This window comes from Papio anubis, chromosome 9 (assembly GCF_008728515.1).
Source record: "Papio anubis isolate 15944 chromosome 9, Panubis1.0, whole genome shotgun sequence".
NCBI lineage: Eukaryota > Metazoa > Chordata > Mammalia > Primates > Cercopithecidae > Papio > Papio anubis.
The window spans coordinates 6,110,523-6,128,613 of record NC_044984.1 but is presented as its reverse complement, the minus strand read 5'-3'; the positions used below and the strand labels follow the sequence as shown (position 1 = coordinate 6,128,613).

The 18,091-nt window shown below is 52.1% G+C and overlaps 1 protein-coding gene across 3 annotated transcripts in view; it reads left to right on the top strand.

Moving 5' to 3' along the window:
- Positions 1–18,091, top strand: part of VWF (von Willebrand factor) — a 182,764-nt gene that overhangs the window by 47,634 nt on the left and 117,039 nt on the right. For all 3 annotated transcript variants that reach the window (XM_021921932.2, XM_021921933.2, XM_021921934.2), the window contains exons 7-11: positions 5,136–5,352; positions 6,932–7,054; positions 8,218–8,329; positions 9,322–9,368; positions 17,713–17,849. In XM_021921932.2, coding sequence (XP_021777624.2) covers positions 5,136–5,352; positions 6,932–7,054; positions 8,218–8,329; positions 9,322–9,368; positions 17,713–17,849 — 636 coding nt within the window. The remainder of the gene's footprint in view (positions 1–5,135; positions 5,353–6,931; positions 7,055–8,217; positions 8,330–9,321; positions 9,369–17,712; positions 17,850–18,091) is intronic.

The window sequence follows — 18,091 nt, the reverse complement described above, 5'->3', positions numbered from 1 at the left end:
CAGGCAGGAACGCACACAGAAGGCTCAGGAACAGGCAGAAAGTAGACACCTACTCAAGGAGAGTTTGGCTGGGTTTGATGATGATGGGGGCCATAATTACCTGCTGAGAGAAGCTGAGGCCACAGACTTGGACCAGCCTCTCAGAGGGCAGATGTGCTTTTCTTGGGGAATCTGTTGGCAAGACTGGGCTGGAGTCTCAGTGCTTGGCTCGGCCATGGTGACCCTGTTTCCCCTCCTGCCTGAGCTTATGCCATTGGCTTCACCTGGCATGACCTCCCTCCTGCCCTGCAGTCTTCAGTCCTATATTGCATCCAGGGCCCTGTGCAGACTGCCTCCTATTAGGCAGCCTTCCCTGGCGTCTCAGCTGCAGGTTTCTTACTGCTGTCATTGGCTGCATTGGGAAGACACCTCTAGGTGAGGACCAGGTCTTCAGGCTGTTATGCAAACATCCCTATGGAAACACCTGGTTCAGGTAGACTGAATGCCAGTTAAGAGCTGGAGGGCATGACCTACTCCTGTCTGTTCATCACTGTTAGGTTTGAGTCAGCACATCCTTATTGCCTGCCATGTGTGCCCTGGGAATAGAGCTCCTGTTTTTGAGAAGCTTTCGGAGAAATGGAGGAGATGGCCACAGGAATGGACCATTTCAGTATAAGAATAGAGGCCCCCAGAGGGCTGTGATAATGCCTCACTTGGCAGGAGTGGGGAGAAGGACCTCTCAGAAGCCTTCCTGGAAAAGGAGGCTCTTGATCTGAAGTGTGGGGTGGGAGTTAGTGGGGGCCAAAGGGGGAAATGTGGGAGGGCAGAGGGCAGATTCTCCTGCTGGGCCATATGAGGGGGATCTGTTTGCTTTCTATTGCATTCCTTGAGGCTGGCACCGTGTATGAGGCAGGGAGGGTAAGGCTGGAGAGCCAGGCTGGGGTCAGGTCATGAAGGGTGAGCTTCCTGGCTTTGCTGTCTCCTCATGAGCTAGAGCTTTGTCCTGCCAGCCAGGGTGGGACATACATAGTTAGACTTGCATTTTATATGGGCTTGGACACCCTGCTGGAGACCCAGAGGCCACACTGCGAATGCTTGTTGAATAAATGTTTTGGTCACTGCCTACCTCCCAGGGTCTCTGCCCACGAGCCTGAGAGTACAAAATGCCAATTCCTCCTTGGATCTTTTTTTTTTTTTTCTTTTTTGAGATGGAGTCTCGCTCTGTTGCCCAGGCTGGAGTACATTGGCATGATCTCGGCTCACTGCAAGCTCTGCCTCCCTGGTTCATGCCATTCTCCTGTCTCAGCCTCTCGAGTAGCTGGGACTATAGGAGCCCGCCACCACGCCCAGCTAATTTTTTTTGTATGTTTAGTAGAGACGGAGTTTCACCGTGTTAGCCAGGTTGGTCTCAATCTCCTGACCTCATGATCCACCCACCTTGGCCTCCCAAAGTGCTGGGATTACAGGTTTGAGCCACCGCGCTCGGCCCTTGGACCTATTTCTGTGTCCTGTCTCAGGACCTGGTCTGGCCTGGCAGGGCTACCTGTGGCAGAACAGGAAGCTGGGCGCAGCAGAGATAGCCACCTAAACATGCCACGTGGTATGGCTGCAGGTGAGGGCGGATCCAGCTGCGGGTGCTGGGCAGACCTCTGCAAGTCCTGACCGGCTCTCAGACTGTGACCACTCAGGTTGGACCAAGTTCAGGCCAAGCCTGACCAGAGGAAGACTAAAGGACAAAATGGGAGGACAGACTTTATCTTCTGTTTCTGCTGAGAAAGAAACCCTAGGTGATTTCAGAGGTTTGTACAGTGGAGGCCAAAGGAATTGTTCTAAGAAGGGAGGTGGCTGTTTCTGCAGAAATCCACTCCCATCCTGCAGGCAAGTCATCAGAAACACGCTTCTTGCTAAGGCTTTCTGTAAGCCATTTACTACCTCCAGGGACCTCCCAGGGAAATGTGTTGGGGTACTGTTCCCATTATCCCTCTGAGTGGGAAAAGAGTGATTTGGAAAAGCTGGAGATGGGCCATGCTGGGCTGTGTCTCGCCACAGCTGAGAGGGGAGAGTGCCTGGATTCCTGGGTCTCTTCTTTTCTTTGGCTGGTGCTGCATCCTGCTGGTGGGAATCCCTGGTTCCTGGTCCCTGTGCCTGCAGGAATTAGTCCTGTGGTGCAGGGACTGCTCAGAGCCACTGTGCGACAGCCCAGGTGATGGCAGCAGCCATAGCAGAGACCAGGAAAACCCCAGGGAGTGCCTTTTTGAGGTTTTCTCTAGTTTGAAATTGCAGGTGGAGAAAGGGCTAGACAAGAGCCTGAGCACATGGCCCTGTCTGGGACACCCTCGTCTGTACTCTGAGTTCAGTGACCTAATTCTCTGAATGACATTTTTGATGGGGTAGGCAGCATGGCAGAATGGAGGGAAAGACACAGGCCTTGGTCTCCTTCCCTGAGCCCCAACTTGGCAGTGAGGATGGCAGGTTCTGCCTATTGCAAAGAGGGGGAGGTTCCCTCCCTGCTACTAGAAACTCACTTTGTTCTGGAGGAGTGTGAACTTCCCAAATAAAAGATGAACAAAAGCAGCCCCTCTGTTCCCTAAGGAACACCCAAAATACTAAGAAGTGATAATGTTGCCTGGCAACCATTCATCTCAGTATAGCCCAGGGAGATGGAGATAAGGGGGAAAAGGACAAAGGTGTCCTTCTGTTCTGCTTGGGGACCTGCTCACTATTCTACTGGGTAAGCCTAGTGGCTGGAGGAATCTCTCTGGTGGCCAGGAGATGATAGGGGTCATTTATTAAGGTAAGTCTTCTGTGTGCATGTTCTGTTCAGTCTTCAGTAATCTTGTCACATAGGAACTGTTACTATTCTCCCCCGTTTTGCAGAGGAGGGTTGAGTAAACAGCCTATGGGCTGAATCTGGGGCTGTGGAAGTCGTCATGAGGCCAAGGCAGGCCTGCCCACCTCTGTCAAGTCTCCCTGGCCATTGCTTTCCGAAGCCTCAGGTTCCCCTTGTGTAAAATGCTCAGGGTGACCAATGGAAGGCTGCATGTAACCGCCTGAGACCTAAGTGGTCCCAGGACCCACAGCAGTGGCCTGCATTCATGGCTGGCCTGCGTGGTGCTGGCATTGTGGCGTCTTCACACGGCCCCACCAGGTTGTCCGAGACTGGTCATTTCCACAGGTCATTCTCACTCCGGGACATCCTCCTCTGACCAGGTAAACCGATCCACCGCCAGTAAGGGGCAGAGCTGGGCCTTAGGCCTAGGCTTTTCACAGCCATGCAGCGAGTGCCGGCCCGGCAGAAGGGGATTGGGCAAGGCAGGGCCATGGAGGGACTGCTGTTGGCCGTCCCCGTGAGCCTGCCAGCTGTGCTTCTACAGTTCAGCTGCGCGTGCCGGCGGGGACTTCCTGAATGTGCAAAGAGAACCTGGGTTTGTTTGTTTTTTTTTTTGGGACAGGGGCTCTGTCACCCAGGCTGGAGTGTACTGGCACAATCTCAGCTCACTGTAACCTCTACCCCTGCCCCCGTTCAAGCAATCTCTTGCCTCAGCCTCCCGAGTAGCTGGGATTACAAGCCTGCACCACCACGCCCCACTAAGTTTTGCATTTTCAGTGGAGACGGGGTCTCGCCATATTGGCCAGGCTGGTCGCAAATTCTTGACCTCAGGTGATCCGCCCGACTTGGCCTCTCAAAGTGCTGGGATTACAGGTGTGAGCTACCGTGCCTAGTCTGCCTGCCTGGCTTTGAGGGTGGAGTGTATGGAGGCCTAGCAAGGGGCAGGGCCCTAGCACCAGGCACTGGGGGTAGGACACTGATTTCCTTGGGACCAAGATCCCTGTGCTGCCGGACTGGATTTCAAGGACGGTGAGCAGATGGGATCAGGTGTCTATTCCCCTGGGCTTTCTGTGGTGCCACAAAACAGGAGGCCCATAGGCCTGGCCTCTGGCCCCGACTGTAGATTTACACAGGCTTGCTCTGGAGACCCTTTGTACAATTCAAGCTGATTGAGTTTCCTTCTCAAAAATGGGTCATTTCTTTCCTCTTTGTTACTGTCCCCTTTCCAAACACTGATTGGCTCCAGTTTACCCTTCAGGACTCAGTGCTTCCATTGAGATATTCTTGCACTTTTTTCTTTTTAGCTGAAGATCATAAGTCCTTTCACGAACCCCCAGCTTTGTCAGAGTATGCATCACGCCTCCAAGAAGTCACGCAAGAAAGAAATGGTCATATACATCCATGACTCTCTGTTGTGCCAAAGCTAAAAGACGTCATGGATTCTAAGACGCACCATTGTTCTGTGTATCACTCAGAAACGAAAGGCTGCCAGTTCAAATATAGCCGTCCTAAGATGCGCTCCAACTTCAGAGATGTTCCACTGTGGGGAAAAGGTGTATTTAGAGTTAATACATAGAATGGAGAGATGTTTTTAGGTGAAACGTAGAGTCGTTTATACGACCTACGTGAGTGAGCAGAAGTGTAGGAAGTGACAGTTCCAAAGCTGCCTGTGTTACCAGGATGAGGGCATCCACAAAGGAGTAGAACCAAGAATACTCATGCCTGCTGCAATGTGTCTGGGACATTCCATAGAATCCGTGCATGCTGTTGCTGCCGGGAGCTGGTCCCGTCTGGCCTCAGCAATCACCTAGGGAGTGTTTCAAAAAAACATCTTGCTGAACTCCATCCCCAAACTACTGAATTCAGATCTCTTAGGGTGAGACCCAGGGATCTCACTTTGTAAAGCCCCTTGTTCCATCCCCTCATTCATAGTGAAGAAGGGCAAGGTCAGGGAGGGGAGCTGACCTCGTTCCTGGACTCTGCAGCCCCTCGGGCCAACTCCAGGGCCAGTGCTCTTCGTGCTTCTCTCCATCCTCTGTCCGTTCCTAGGACACTGCTCACCATGGCAATCCAGGGCCTTGGACTCGGCATTTCCAGAACTCAGTCTAGGATATAACCTTAGCCTTGGTCTACTTCACATTCCACGGGTCCAGCATCTTTTTCTTGGTCGATAGGCTGGTGCATTGAACACATGCATCTGCTTGGTGCCAGCCTGTCCCAGATGCTGAGGGAGCTGCCTTGGTTTCCACAGCAGGGCTAAGTCTCAGTGCCACACTCAGGGAGACACTAAGGGAGCATACCGCTGAGGCAGTCCCTCTTCCTGCAGGGCCTGTGGGAGCAGTGCCAGCTTCTGAAGAGCACCTCAGTGTTTGCCCGCTGCCACCCTCTGGTGGATCCCGAGCCTTTCGTGGCCCTGTGTGAGAAGACTTCGTGTGAGTGTGCTGAGGGGCTGGAGTGCACGTGCCCTGCCTTCCTGGAGTACGCCCGGACCTGTGCCCATGAGGGAATGGTGCTGTATGGCTGGACTGACCACAGTGCGTGCAGTAAGTCGGCCCCCTGCCCCGTCCTGCCCTGCCGGGGATGAACGGTCTGTCCTGGGTGATGTTCCTCAGGGTGCTTCGGGGCTGTGTCACATCTGTGCGGCTTTACCACATCCAGCTAGCCAGTGACTGCAAAGCCACGTGTCCCGGACCCATTTCCTGAATGGCTCCTGCCCTTTGTCAAACGGCCTTCCTAAAGCCCCATGTCCTGCCCCTGCCTCCGTCCTGCCCCCGCGCCTCCCCTGGCGCCCCCTGATTTCCCTCACTTCCCTCAGGAAATCTGACCCCTGCACTCACAGTGTTCTCTGCTTCCCACCAAGATCTTGGCAGTTGCAGTTTCGGTTTTGTCTTCACCGCCTGCCCGCCTGAATTGATGAGGAGCAGGGCGCTGGCCTGCCTGTCCGTGTGTGGTGATCTTTGAGACAGTAGAAAGCCTTGATTAAGTTCTTCTCTTTTATATCAGCCGCCTCTCCTGCAGGCTGATGACCGCCGTCCCTCCTCGTGGTGCTGTGTGTTTCATCTTCCAGTCTCAGTGGGTCCCTAGTTATGGTCACTGTCCCCAAATTATTAAGTAGGGATTTCTGAGGTCACCTTACAAGAAGTCTCCTCTTTCCCCAGCCCTTCCAGTGATGAAAGCCATGCAGATGGGCACGCAGTCTGCGATGGTTCCACAGATGAGACAGAGGAGCTGGCCACATCTTTAGACTGCGCACATGTGTCTCAGTGTGTGGCAAATAGCTGCTGAATTCGAACTTTCCACCTGCCGTGGGGGTGTGAGGAAGGAGGATGCTAGCAGCAGGTTTCTCCTCTGTAAAGCCGAGTGGCTGGGTTTTTTTTTTCGGTCTGTGAATGTAGGGTAGGGTAGGGGAGATACCTGATGTATCTTGGAAAAGGTTGAGGGGCAATAGTTTGGTGTCAGAAAGCCTGGAAAGGAGTGCTTTTGTGTTCCGGCCTTTCAGTCAGCCTGAGCATCAGTCAGCTACAAGGTAGAGGAAGGAGGAGAGCCTGTCCTTGCCGTGAGGAGCTGGTTCCAGTGGGAAGAACAGAGTGCTTAGGTGATATCTGTGAAGGCAGCCTTGCGGCAGAGTGGAAATAAATATGGAATGAGTGTCACCATGCAGGCAAATGTGCCCTGTGCTGGGTGGGGCGTTTGATTGGGGCCAATTTCATGGGGAAAAAGAGGAGGGATGGGATAGAGGGGACCATGGCTCCTTGCTTGGTCCTAGGAGGCCACTCGTTTTGAGCCTAGAGGAGTTTGGTGTCACTCTGAAAGGGTTTTAGGTGAAGGGGAGCAAAAGAATGCCCAGTTGTTCGTGGAGAACAGATGACCACAAGGGGAAGGGTAGGGGTCCTGGGTGCCCCCGATGGGTCTTAGTAAGGGCTTCACAAGATGGAAGATGTTCATCTAAGGGAGGGGTGGCCTCAGAGGGGCACGTGGCTCACTGGGGCCGAGATGGCCCTGGAAGCCTGAAGACGGGGGAGCAGTCAGTGGGCGCAAGAGGGTCAGGCTGCGGCGTGACTGGTAAGATGTAGTCACCGGTGGGACCTGCTCTGGGCAGACGCCTTCGATGTTCCTTTTCAGGCCCAGTGTGCCCTGCGGGTATGGAGTATAAGCAGTGTGTGTCCCCTTGTGCCAGGACCTGCCAGAGCCTGCACATCAATGAAGTATGTCAGGAGCGATGCATGGATGGCTGCAGCTGCCCTGGTAATGAACTTCCCATTTTATTTACAAATCGGAGACCTTGCCAGCACCCTTGGCTTTGGGAAGCGAGATGAAGGCCACTTGTGTTTGCTCTCCGTTGCTGAAATCAGACGACTTTTATTAAGCTTTTAAATGTCCAGCGTGATCAGGATTGAGCTGATCTTTTTAATGTCCGTTGTCCTGTTGTACTGTATCCATGAACGCAGTTGTGTTTCGGGAAATTGGAGGGTGGCCTGGGCCCCAACAGTGGCTTTGTTTGGGGAACTCGTGGCCCATCTGAACTGCAGTTGCTTTCTTAATCAGCTGTGTCAGGGAACCGATCTGGGAAAAAGATCTCCTGGGCGTGCCGTGTGAGCCCACCTGAAAAAGGGCTCTGCTAAAGTCTTGTCAGGGGAGGCTTGGTGGGCTTTAGGGAAAACCCCTGTTTAATTACTGAGAGCAAGGCTGGACGCCGTGGCTCACGCCTGTAATCCCAGCACTTTGAAAAGCCAAGATGGGCAGATCACTTGAGTTCAGGAATTCGAGACCAGCCTGGCAACATGGTGAAACTCCGTCTCCACTAAAAATACAAAAATTAGCTGGGGGTGGTGGTGTGCACCTGTAATTCCAGCTGCTTGGGAAATTGAGGCAGGAGAATCACTTGAACCCAGGTGGCGAAAGTTGCTGTGAGCCGAGGTCACACCACTGCACTCCAGCCTGGGTGACAGAGCGAGACTGTCTTAAAAAAAAAAAAAAAAAAAAATATTGAGAGTGAAGTCCTGTGTGTTTCAACTCGACTTCTCTCACTGGAAGAACTTGAACAAAACTGTTGACTCCCTTCATCTGCGGAATGGTGATGAGTATCTTCCCCATCTCACGTTGCGTTAATGTGTAAGGGAAGCAGCACACACATTCTCGAGCTTCCTGGAAGAAGCCCTAAGCCCAGACTTGTGCCTCCCCTACTGGATGACCTGGAACGAAATTCTTCCTCTCATTTCTTCATCTGTAGTATGGAGATGAGGAATTTCCCTTCCTTATATTGCATTGTGTGAAAGATAAACACCACAGAACAAATTCTTTGAGCTTCCTGGAGGAAGCCCAACCATCGCCCCTGGGGATTCTATAGTTGTGGGATGAGTGAGGCAGTGACAATGTTGAGGTCTTTGTCTCGATGCCTTTGACCCCAGAGGGACAGCTCCTCGATGAAGGCCTCTGCGTGGAGAGCACTGAGTGTCCCTGCATGCATTCCGGAAAGCGCTACCCTCCCAGCGCCTCCCTCTCTCGAGACTGCAACACCTGGTAATGGGGGCTGCGCCGCGTGCTCTGGGAGACCTGCCCAGGGGACTGGGGAGGGGAGCTGGGTCAGCAGCAGTGGTGGCAGGTGGAAAAGAGCCTGGGCCGTGCCAAGAAAGAAGAGACTGAGTTGGAGGCTACTGGTGGGGGCTAGGGACAGGTTGTGGCAGGCAATGATGGGGAGCAAAGAGTGTATTACAGATAAATAAGCCTTGAAGACGGGGGGAGGTCGGGAAGGGCAGGATCCTTCACACGCAGACAACATCTCGAGCTCTGTCCCTCCAAACTGCTTTCGTAAATGATCCTCTTCCCCTGGAGGAGGGCTGTATCACTAAGCAGCACGTAGGTCCTTCTCTCCTTGAAGTCTCTCATCTGCCAGGTCGTAGGGAGTTGCAGTGGCCAGTGGAAACTCACACCAGTCTGCCCTCCCTTGGTCCTTGCAGTAGGCCAGGCCCAGCCTGGCTTCTGTCATCTCAAGAAGCACCCCTGGATGTCACCTCTGGCTGGCTTTGCCAGTCCCCTGCGCAGCAGGGACAACAATTCGTTTGGTCCCCAGGCCTCCTCCCTTTGCTGTCTTTCCCCTCATAGCAGCCTTCTGTGTCCGCTGAGCCCCCAGGTTTTCAGTCGGCCACCGCCCACCACACTTCTGGGCTGGGAACTACCCATTTCTATATCGCTGTCTTGCGCTCTGCCACTCACTGTGTGTGGGGCAGGAATTTGACCTCTTGGTATCTGAGTAGATTTTCAGGGGCATCAGGTAGTTTTTCTTCTTTTTCTGTCGGAATTTCTTTCCCTGGGTAATATCTCTAATACTCCTTTGTGGCCAAAACTGTGTCCTGTACAGTTTTAACCTTATGAAGATTCTGCTAGCACCAGCTCCTTTCTTCTCCCGCATCCCTTCGTTTTGGGGACTGTGATAACTACCATGAGTTCTAAATCTGTTTGCATACCCTTGTGTTTGCAGAACCACCAATGACCTGTGCTTTTCTCCCCGACAGCATTTGCCGAAACAGCCAGTGGATCTGCAGCAATGAAGAATGTCCAGGTAGGCAACCTGCCGCTCATTCCCTTCCTCCCCCTCTGAATGGGGAGGCTTCTCCTCCTCTCTTAGCAGACAGGGAGGGCCACACATCAAGGCAGCGAGAGGTTGCCCTTTCTGCACAGGTTGGCTGCAACCACATGACGCCAGCTCTGGTTTCAGGTACCAGCTATGCTAACCCATTCACAGGCCAGAGGTGGGAGCCCTGCTGAAAGGGGAGAACACACCTGTGTTTAGGTGTTATTGTCTGTTCTTATTTTCTGTTTGCTGAAAGGATTAAGGTTGATGAGCTGTAAGGCCTTGTATGGTCATGATTGACTTGACTAAAGAGAATACAAATTCTTTGGAAAATTAAGGGGTAGAAGGGCCTGGTAATTCTTTAGGCTTGAAGGGACAGTTCTAATGGAATTTTCCAAAATGACTAACATGAAGACCATGGCGTGGTCTAAGAGCTAGGAAAACCAGGTCACCAAATGATTCCTCCCATCCTGTCCCTGCCCTGGAAAATCTGCTTAGGAAAAATTATTGAGCAATCTCTGCCATTTACTTTCTCCTCTGTTTGGCCCCAACTCTATTCTATTTACTGCAAACCTTGCCCATTCAGAGCTCCCTTCTGCCCCACCTTCCAATGACCTCGGACCTTGCCCTCTGTGGTCACTCACGTGGTGGTTTCTGTGCGCTGGTCGCTGCACTAAACATTTTCCAGTTACAACCTGTGAGGCAGGTGCAATTTATTCTCATGAAAGCAGAAACAGACCTAGAGAGGTTAAATGACTTGCCCAAAGTCACACAGCTGCTATGAGGCAGAACCAGGGCTTGAACTCTTAATTGCCTGACTTCTTACTTTTTCCCTTTCTTTTCCTTCCTAGTCCTAACCTTCGGTGGCCTGAAGTGGGTTGAGCTTGGATACCTGGGATTGTATTTAGGGTCTGTGAATTAAAGGCTTTAGGATAACTCAGGACCTTATCCAGTGCCCTGTACACTGGGAAAATTCTGGAACTAGATGTGGGCTAGATCAGTTAGTCTAGCAAACAGATGGCCACCCAGCCAGGTTATCTTTTGTGTAACCCTTGAAGAAAGCATGAAGGAAAAAGGATTGCTCTTGAAAGTGGTGTCTGTGCTCCATTGAACATAATTATGCCATGTCAAAGACCGAAGGAGCTCTTTGGAAAACATGTGAGTTGCTGCAATTAACTTTTGAAAACAGTTAACATCTAAATAAGTACTCATTGTATGAGATCTATGAGCCACAGTGGGTGGAATTAGGAATTGAGTTTATCGTGTGTGTTTTTTTTTTTTTTTTTTTTGAGATGGAGTCGCTCTGTCACCCAGGCTGGAGTGCAGTGGCCGGATCTCAGCTCACTGCAAGCTCCGCCTCTCGGGTTCACGCCATTCTCCTGCCTCAGCCTCCCGAGTAGCTGGGACTACAGGCGCCCGCCACTTCGCCCGGCTAGTTTTTTGTATTTTTTAGTATAGAGACGGGGTTTCACCGTGTTAGCCAGGATGGTCTCGATCTCCTGACCTCGTGATCCGCCCGTCTCGGCCTCTCACAGTGCTGGGATTACAGGCTTGAGCCACCGCGCCCGGCCTATCGTGTGTGTTTTTTTAGATGTTTGTAACCACCAGATTGGGAAGTCTTAACAACTACTTACTGTAGGATGGGTCTTCCATCCATCCTTCCAACTGTCCATTCATCCAAGTACTATTGGAACACCCACTGTGTACATGATGTATGTTTTCTGGGGCAGACAATATAATCCTCTGGTCTTCAGTTCAAAATCTGGAAGATGACTTTGCTGAGGATATATAAGACATTATCTTGATGTCTTGATGAAAAGATAAACAGTTTCAATTCTGTCTACTAAGTGGTTTGATATTTTGCCAACAAAACCACTACGCTCTTCTCTGCATTCTCAAAGCCTTGGCTGTGACCATCTTTTTCTAGTTTGGGAGTTTGTTGATCATTGCTTCCTGGTCCATGTGCACCCACGCACACGAGCACATTTCCACACCCTGCCATGACTCAGCAGGCGGTTGGGCTGTCTGATGCTCCCCGTGTGATGACTGCAGATAGAGCTTCAGATGGGAAGAATGGGCAGTATGGTTCTGGAGGGGATATGCTTGGCTCTGCTTGTAAAGTGAGGAGCAGGCCAGAGCTGCTCTGCAGCCCCTGGAGGAGTGGACATTGTGCATCTTAGAGACCTGGGGCCAGTTGCGGTAGCTTCTGCCTGTAATCCCAGCACTTTGGGAGGCCAAGGCAGGAGGATCACTTGAGGCCAGGAGTTCAACACCAGCCTGGCCAACACAGCGAAACCCTGGCTCTACTAAAATTACAAAAATTAGCTGGGTGTGGTGGTGCATGTCTGTAATCTCAGCTACTTGGGAGGCTGAGGCAGGAGAATTTCTTGAACCTGGGAGGCGGAGGTTGCAGTGAGCTGAGATCTCACCACTGCACTCCAGCCTGGGTGACAGAGTGAGACTCCATCTCAGAAAAAAACAAAACAAAACATAAAAACACCTGGATTTTCATTTTCTGGAATAAGATGAGAGTGTGTTAGTTATCTATTGCTGTGTAACAAATTATCCCCAAATGTAGCACCTTAAAACAATAAATGTTATCTTACAGTTTCTGTACCTCAGGAATCTGGGTATGGCTTACCTGGGTGCCTCTGGCCCAAGATCTCTTATAAGGTTGCAGTCAAGCCATTGACTGGGGCTGTGGTCTTACCTGAGGTCTTGATGGAGGGTGGGGGTAAAGGGGATGCTTTGAAGCTCACTCATGTGCTGTTGGTGGCAGGCATTGCTTTCTCACCATGTGGATCCTCCCTGGGGCCTCCTTGTGACGTGACAGCTGGTTTCTGTGGGCAGAATTGTTTCAGAGTGACTAACAGGGAGCAGTGGAGACAGAAGCCACAGTCTTCTAAAAACCTAGTCTCTGAAGTGACATCCTCTCACTGCTGCTGTATTATCGTCACTAGAAACAAGTCAACACATCCAGTCTACATTCAGGGAGGGGAGAGGTTACACAAAGACACTAATCCAGGAGGAGATGCGTCCCTGGGGGCTATCGTGGAGGCTGTGCAGTGCAGTGTTGTTTATGGGTAGTGGGAGAGGGAAGACAGGGCCCAGGAGAGCAGCTGTCTGGACTGGAGAGGGGCTGGGTTTTGCATGATGCTCCTAGACCTTCGTTGTTCTCTGCATATCCCTGCTTACTGGTTAGGATGTAGGGCAGCCTTAGGGACAACTGTGGCTTCCCCATAGCCTGCAGACTTCCCTTTCTGTAACCCTGAGCCTCCTTTCCCTTCCTCTGCAAAACAAACTGTGTGGGGAAGCTCTGCTAATTTAGTTCCCATTGAAGGGAGCATGTCTGTTCATAGGGACTATTCTTCAGATGAAAACAACTCATGCTATAGGATCTCAAACTCCTAGTGCAAGTATGTGGAAGGGACTTTTATCCAGCTGGGAAAGGGTAAGTGGAAGAATTTTCATAATTCCATCTCTTAGGAGCTGGGTGACTTTTGCCAAGTTATTAATGATTTGCAGCCTCAGTTTCCTAATCTGTAAAGTAGGGCTCGTGACAGCAACCTCATCCCATGGCTCTTGTGAGGCTGTTAACACACAGCAAGTACTCAACAAACGTGGGCCGTTACCATCTTCACAGAGCTCACAGGAAGCTGTTTCATTAAGTAGGGTCAGAGAAGGACTAAGACACAGGGGAAAGCCCAAAGGAGCCTGGAATGGGGAGGAGTGGTGTGTGTTTTGGGGGGTGGCTGGGCCAGTGGGGCAGGAGGGAGGTCTGGCCTCCCTGGAGAGGCTGGTGGACTTGTCCTGGACAGCTGGAAGGGAGGCCTTGCAGTTACTTGTTGCTTGTTTGGTTCAAGATAATTTCTGATGGATTCTAACACAGCCCTAATAATTTGACCTTGGGAATCAACGTCAGTTTGTTCTGAAGCCTCCAGGAAGGAAGATAAACCCCACACCCCAGGCTAACAGAGACAGCGATGCATTATCGGAGCAGATGCCTCTTACATAGGAAGATGTGTTCTGAGGGCCCTGTGCTTTCCTGGGGGTTCTGACTTCTCGAGTTCACAGAAAATCTCCAGTGGCCTGTTCACTCCTGATGGGGTTTCTGGAGTGCCGTCAGACCCCTTGCAGCCGGGCCAGGGCATCATGTTTCATAGACAAGGCTTTCCTCCCCCTGGTCTCTATGTTCAGAGACCCAGTTGTCCCTGTGCTCCTTGGTAAGTGCCCAGGATTACAATGACATCAGGCATATGAGAAACTGTAGGAGCCAACCCGTGAGGCAGTTTTAGGTGGTATCAAGGGCTTTGAGCTCTGTAGCCAGACAGACTGCCCGTGTTTAGATCCCTGTTTGGCTTCTTTGGGAACTTGGATGAGTTGAACTTCTCTCTGCTTCAGTTTCCTCATCTGTAAACTGTGGATAATGAGCACTTTATAGGAGCAATCATTGAGATGGTTTCTACACAGCAGTTGGAAATGCATCCTTATGCCAGGCACGGTGGCTCACACCTGTAATCCCAGCCCTTTGGGAGGATGAGTGGGCAGATCGCTTGAGCCCACGAGTTGAAGACGAGCCTGGGCAACATGTTGAAACCCCATGGCTACAAAAAATACAAACATTAGCTAGGCATAGTGGTGTGTGCCTGTAGTCCCAGAGGCTTGAGAGGCTGAGATAGGAGGATCGCTTGAGCCTGGGAGACCGAGGCTGCAGTGAGCTGTGATGGCATCACTGCACTCCAGCAGTGATCCTGTCACACACACACACGAAAAAGAAAAAAAGTGCATCTTGGGCCAGGTGCAGCAGCTCATGCCTGTAATCCCAGCACTTTGGGAGGCCAAGGCAGGTGGATCATTTGAGATCAGGAGTTTGAGACCAACCTGGCCAATGGTGAAACCCTGTCTATACTAAAAACAAAAACAAAAAACCCACAGAAATGAGCCGGGCATGGGGGCACATGCCTGGAATCTCAGCTGCTCAGGAAGTGGAGGCAGGAGAATCATGAGAGCCCCGGAGACAGAGGCTTCAGTGAGCCGAGATGGCGCCACTGCACTCCATCCTGGGCGACAGGGTGAGACTGTCTCAGGAAAAAAAAAAAAAGAAATGCATCTTGCACATTTGGTAGAGATGATGTTGCAGGCTTTGGTGACAATTTGCGTCTGGCAGAAGTCTGAGTTGCTTTGCTAAAGGCCTGTGGGTTGTCATTTCTGCAGGGAAGGCTTTGGGAGGTAGAGGGTTGTGGGGCCAGGGAAACCAATGGCCCGAGCAGAGCAGCCACGTCCAGGGCTCTCACTGCTGCACACCAAAGGGTTTGTTTAGAAGAGGTAACGTGTTTCCATCAGATGAGAGATTGTTTCGTTTTTCATGAGGGAGGATCTTTATTCACATAGAGGTGGATCTGCTTTAACTTCTGGATGTGGTTTTTTTTTTTTTTTTTCTCTTAGAGAGTTTCACTCAGTAGCCCATGCTGGAGTGCAGTGGCATGATCTCAGCTCACTGCTAACCTCTGCTTCCTGGATTCAAGCAATTCTCCTGCCTTAGGCTCTAGAGTAGCTGGGATTACAGGCACCCGCCACCACACCTGGCTAATTTTTTGTATTTTTAGTAGAGATGGGATTTCACCATGTTGGCCAGGCTGGTCTCGAACTCCTGACCTTGGGTGCTCCTCCCACCTCGGCCTCCCAAAGTGCTGGGATTATAGGCATGAGCCACGACGCCCAGCCTGGATGGGATGTTCTTTTTTTTTTTAGTGCTGTTAGGAATCGCCTGCCTTTCATTCATTCACCAAACTTCTAGTGCCCATCTCCATCTAGTGGTGGGCCCGCTGTTCGACGGGGACTGCCTGTTGCTGACTAATGGGGAATATCCTAGTGTCCTATCCTGGGCAGAGGATGGGTGAGCGTGTTCACATGGCCCATGGTTCTGGCTGACGTTCTAGCTCCCGTGGCCAACTGCTACGTGGCAGCTCACCCACCCATTTTCCTGTGTTTGTGGCTGTGTTCCTCAGTTGTACCGAGGAGATAAGCTAAATAATATTTAGACTTCTGATTTGAGAAACTTGAGAACACAAGTCAGTGAAGGTCAGAGAAGGAAATCATGAGAGGATTAGATGCTGGCCCTGAAAGTTTTCCTTTCAAATATTTGCACATTTCTCATTGACCCTTCTTTTCCTGGGTATTGTTAAAGAAGACAGAAGTCCACTTTCTTCTTTAGATAAGAGTGCACTTGAGAAAACAGAGAAGGCTGGGGGAAGAATTCCCACCCATTTTTACTGCACCGGGGTCAAGACATTTGACACAAATGATCATATTACTGTGTTTGTAGAATGATGATAATTTCTGAAGAATGGTCAGTTCAGAAAGGCTTTCCTGAGTGAGACCTCACTGAACTTGAAATTCCAGCACATCCAGAATGGGCTGGGATGATCCTGGCCCCTATCTTGTGGCCTGTTCTGCTCTGTCCTCCACAAACAGTCACCCCTCACTCTCACACTTCTCGAGGAGGCAGTGGAGAAGGTGGGTCATGCTGACTGGAGTGATCTGAGGCCTCTCCACTTTCTCCTAATTTCCTCTGAGCTAGATGTGCCCTCCTGACCCACGCTGTCCTGGAAGGGATCCGCTGCCCTGGGGACCAGGCAGAGGGACGCGTACATCCCTGGGGCACCTCATGCTTAATCCTGCCTTCACACACACCCCAAAGGCAGGCCCACTCCTGGGTCCAAGTCTGCACAGTCTAGCCTGGCCTCTGGCTGGGCCTGTCAGGGCGCATGTGAGCAAGAAGGGCCAGACAGTGCTGGCCTGTGGAGCTTGTCCTTGACAAGCTAGAATCTCTGTGTCTTTTGGGGCCCCCTTGGCAGTGTGACAGGGCCTAGCATCAGCCCCTGGAGCTGGGCCCACATGGGATGGTCTGTAGGACCCTCTTACATTTGTCTCCGGCACTGGTCTAGCACCTGTTCGCTGAAGGGGGAACTTCAGGTGGAGGCTGAGGCGGCGCTGTAGACAGCCAAGCGTCCGCTGTTTGGAGGGTCTCAGGGGAAGCCCTGTGCAATGTATACGTCCTCATCTTTGCTTCGATCCTTAGACAAAGGGGCTCACGCACGCACCGTAGAGTGGCTGGGTGGGGAAAGTCGTCCTCCTTACCAAATGGCAACAGTCTCTCTCTCTATATATTTTTTTCTGCAGAGTAGGTAGCAAAGATGAGAGCAGGTGGAGGAAATATATAGGGGAGGTTGGGAAGGGATCCAGGTGCCCTTTCAGCTTTAATTGGGTCCATGTTTGGCCCTGAAGATGGGATTGCCTCAAGCCAGGCAGGTTGAGGGAGAATCACTGGAGACGTCGGCAGGGGCCTCCCCATGCCAGGACACCTTCCAGGAGGATGTGTGATCTCAGGTTGGAGGTGCATTGAGCCAGAAGCATGGGGCCTAGGCTGGGGTGCAGGGGAGGTGGTGTGGGAATTAGGGTGGGGACAAGTTGAGGGCTTTGAGTTGCAGGGTGATGAAGGAGAGTCCTAGTCCCCACCCACAGATGTGTCAGCCTGCGCTGGGAAGCTGGCCCTGCCGAGGTCAGCACTGGCTGGGCGGTGGTGAGATCATGGGCAGATGGCCTCCTGGTTCCCCATTGGCCCTGGATGGAGTGGCAGTGTGGGCTTGCCCCTCTGAGGACACAGAAAGCAATAGCCTTAGAGTCGCCCCTTGGCTGCTGAGGAGGATGGAGTCCCCATTTTCACTGCTGAGCTCTAAGACTGTCCCGCCTCACCCTTCCACCTCATCCTTCCACCTCATCCTTCCACCTCATCCTGCCTCTGGGCTGCCTCCTCTGCTCCTTGGCCCCAGGGACTCTCCAAGGGTGGCACTGTGTCCCAGAGCCCCTCCACACTCAGGTTCACAGAACCCCGTGCTATTGGGCAGCCTCTCCTTGGCCAGGCACTCCGCTGGCACCAGTCTGAGGCTGGTGTGGCACTGATGCCAGTGGGAAGCAGGGGACACAGGACAGTGAGCTGCGAAGGAGGAGGGAAGGCCGCAGGGAGCCTGGAAACAGGAGCATGGGTTCCTGCCTGGTTCCATCACTGACTTGAGGGTGGCCCTGTCACCTTCCTTAGTTGCCCGGTCTGTAGAATGAGACCTCGATCTGAAGGACCCAGCTCTGACATCTTGCGGTTTTAGGAGCAGGAACCAAATTCTCTTTTAGAGCTCGTTACTAGACTGGAGTGGGCAAAGGACGTCGGTGCAGTTTTGGGGAGAGGGTGCCCTGCTTGCATATGCATTCCACCTTGGCCACCCCAGGGCACTTTCCCTCACCTCCCATTCTTCTCCCTTCCTCCGTGTCTCTCCAGGGGAGTGCCTCGTCACGGGTCAATCCCACTTCAAGAGCTTTGACAACAGATACTTCACCTTCAGTGGGATCTGCCAGTACCTGCTGGCCCGGGATTGCCAGGACCATTCCTTCTCCATTGTCATTGAGACCGTACAGGTGAGTTTTGCCAGCCCGGCGGCGGGTCGGGTGGCAGCCCGAGGTGCTGCATAGCTGCTGGGCTGAGTGGGCAGCCCCTGGAAGGCGTGGACCACTGCTTTCTGTGCACGAGGGAGGTCTCTTCCAGACTTCAGTTAGCCCGTCCTTCATCCAGAAACCCAGCCCATCCCCTCTCTCCCTAGATGCTGGGGGAAGGCATCCTGCCCTGGCAGTAATGCCGTCTCAGGGCTGGCTTAGCTCCC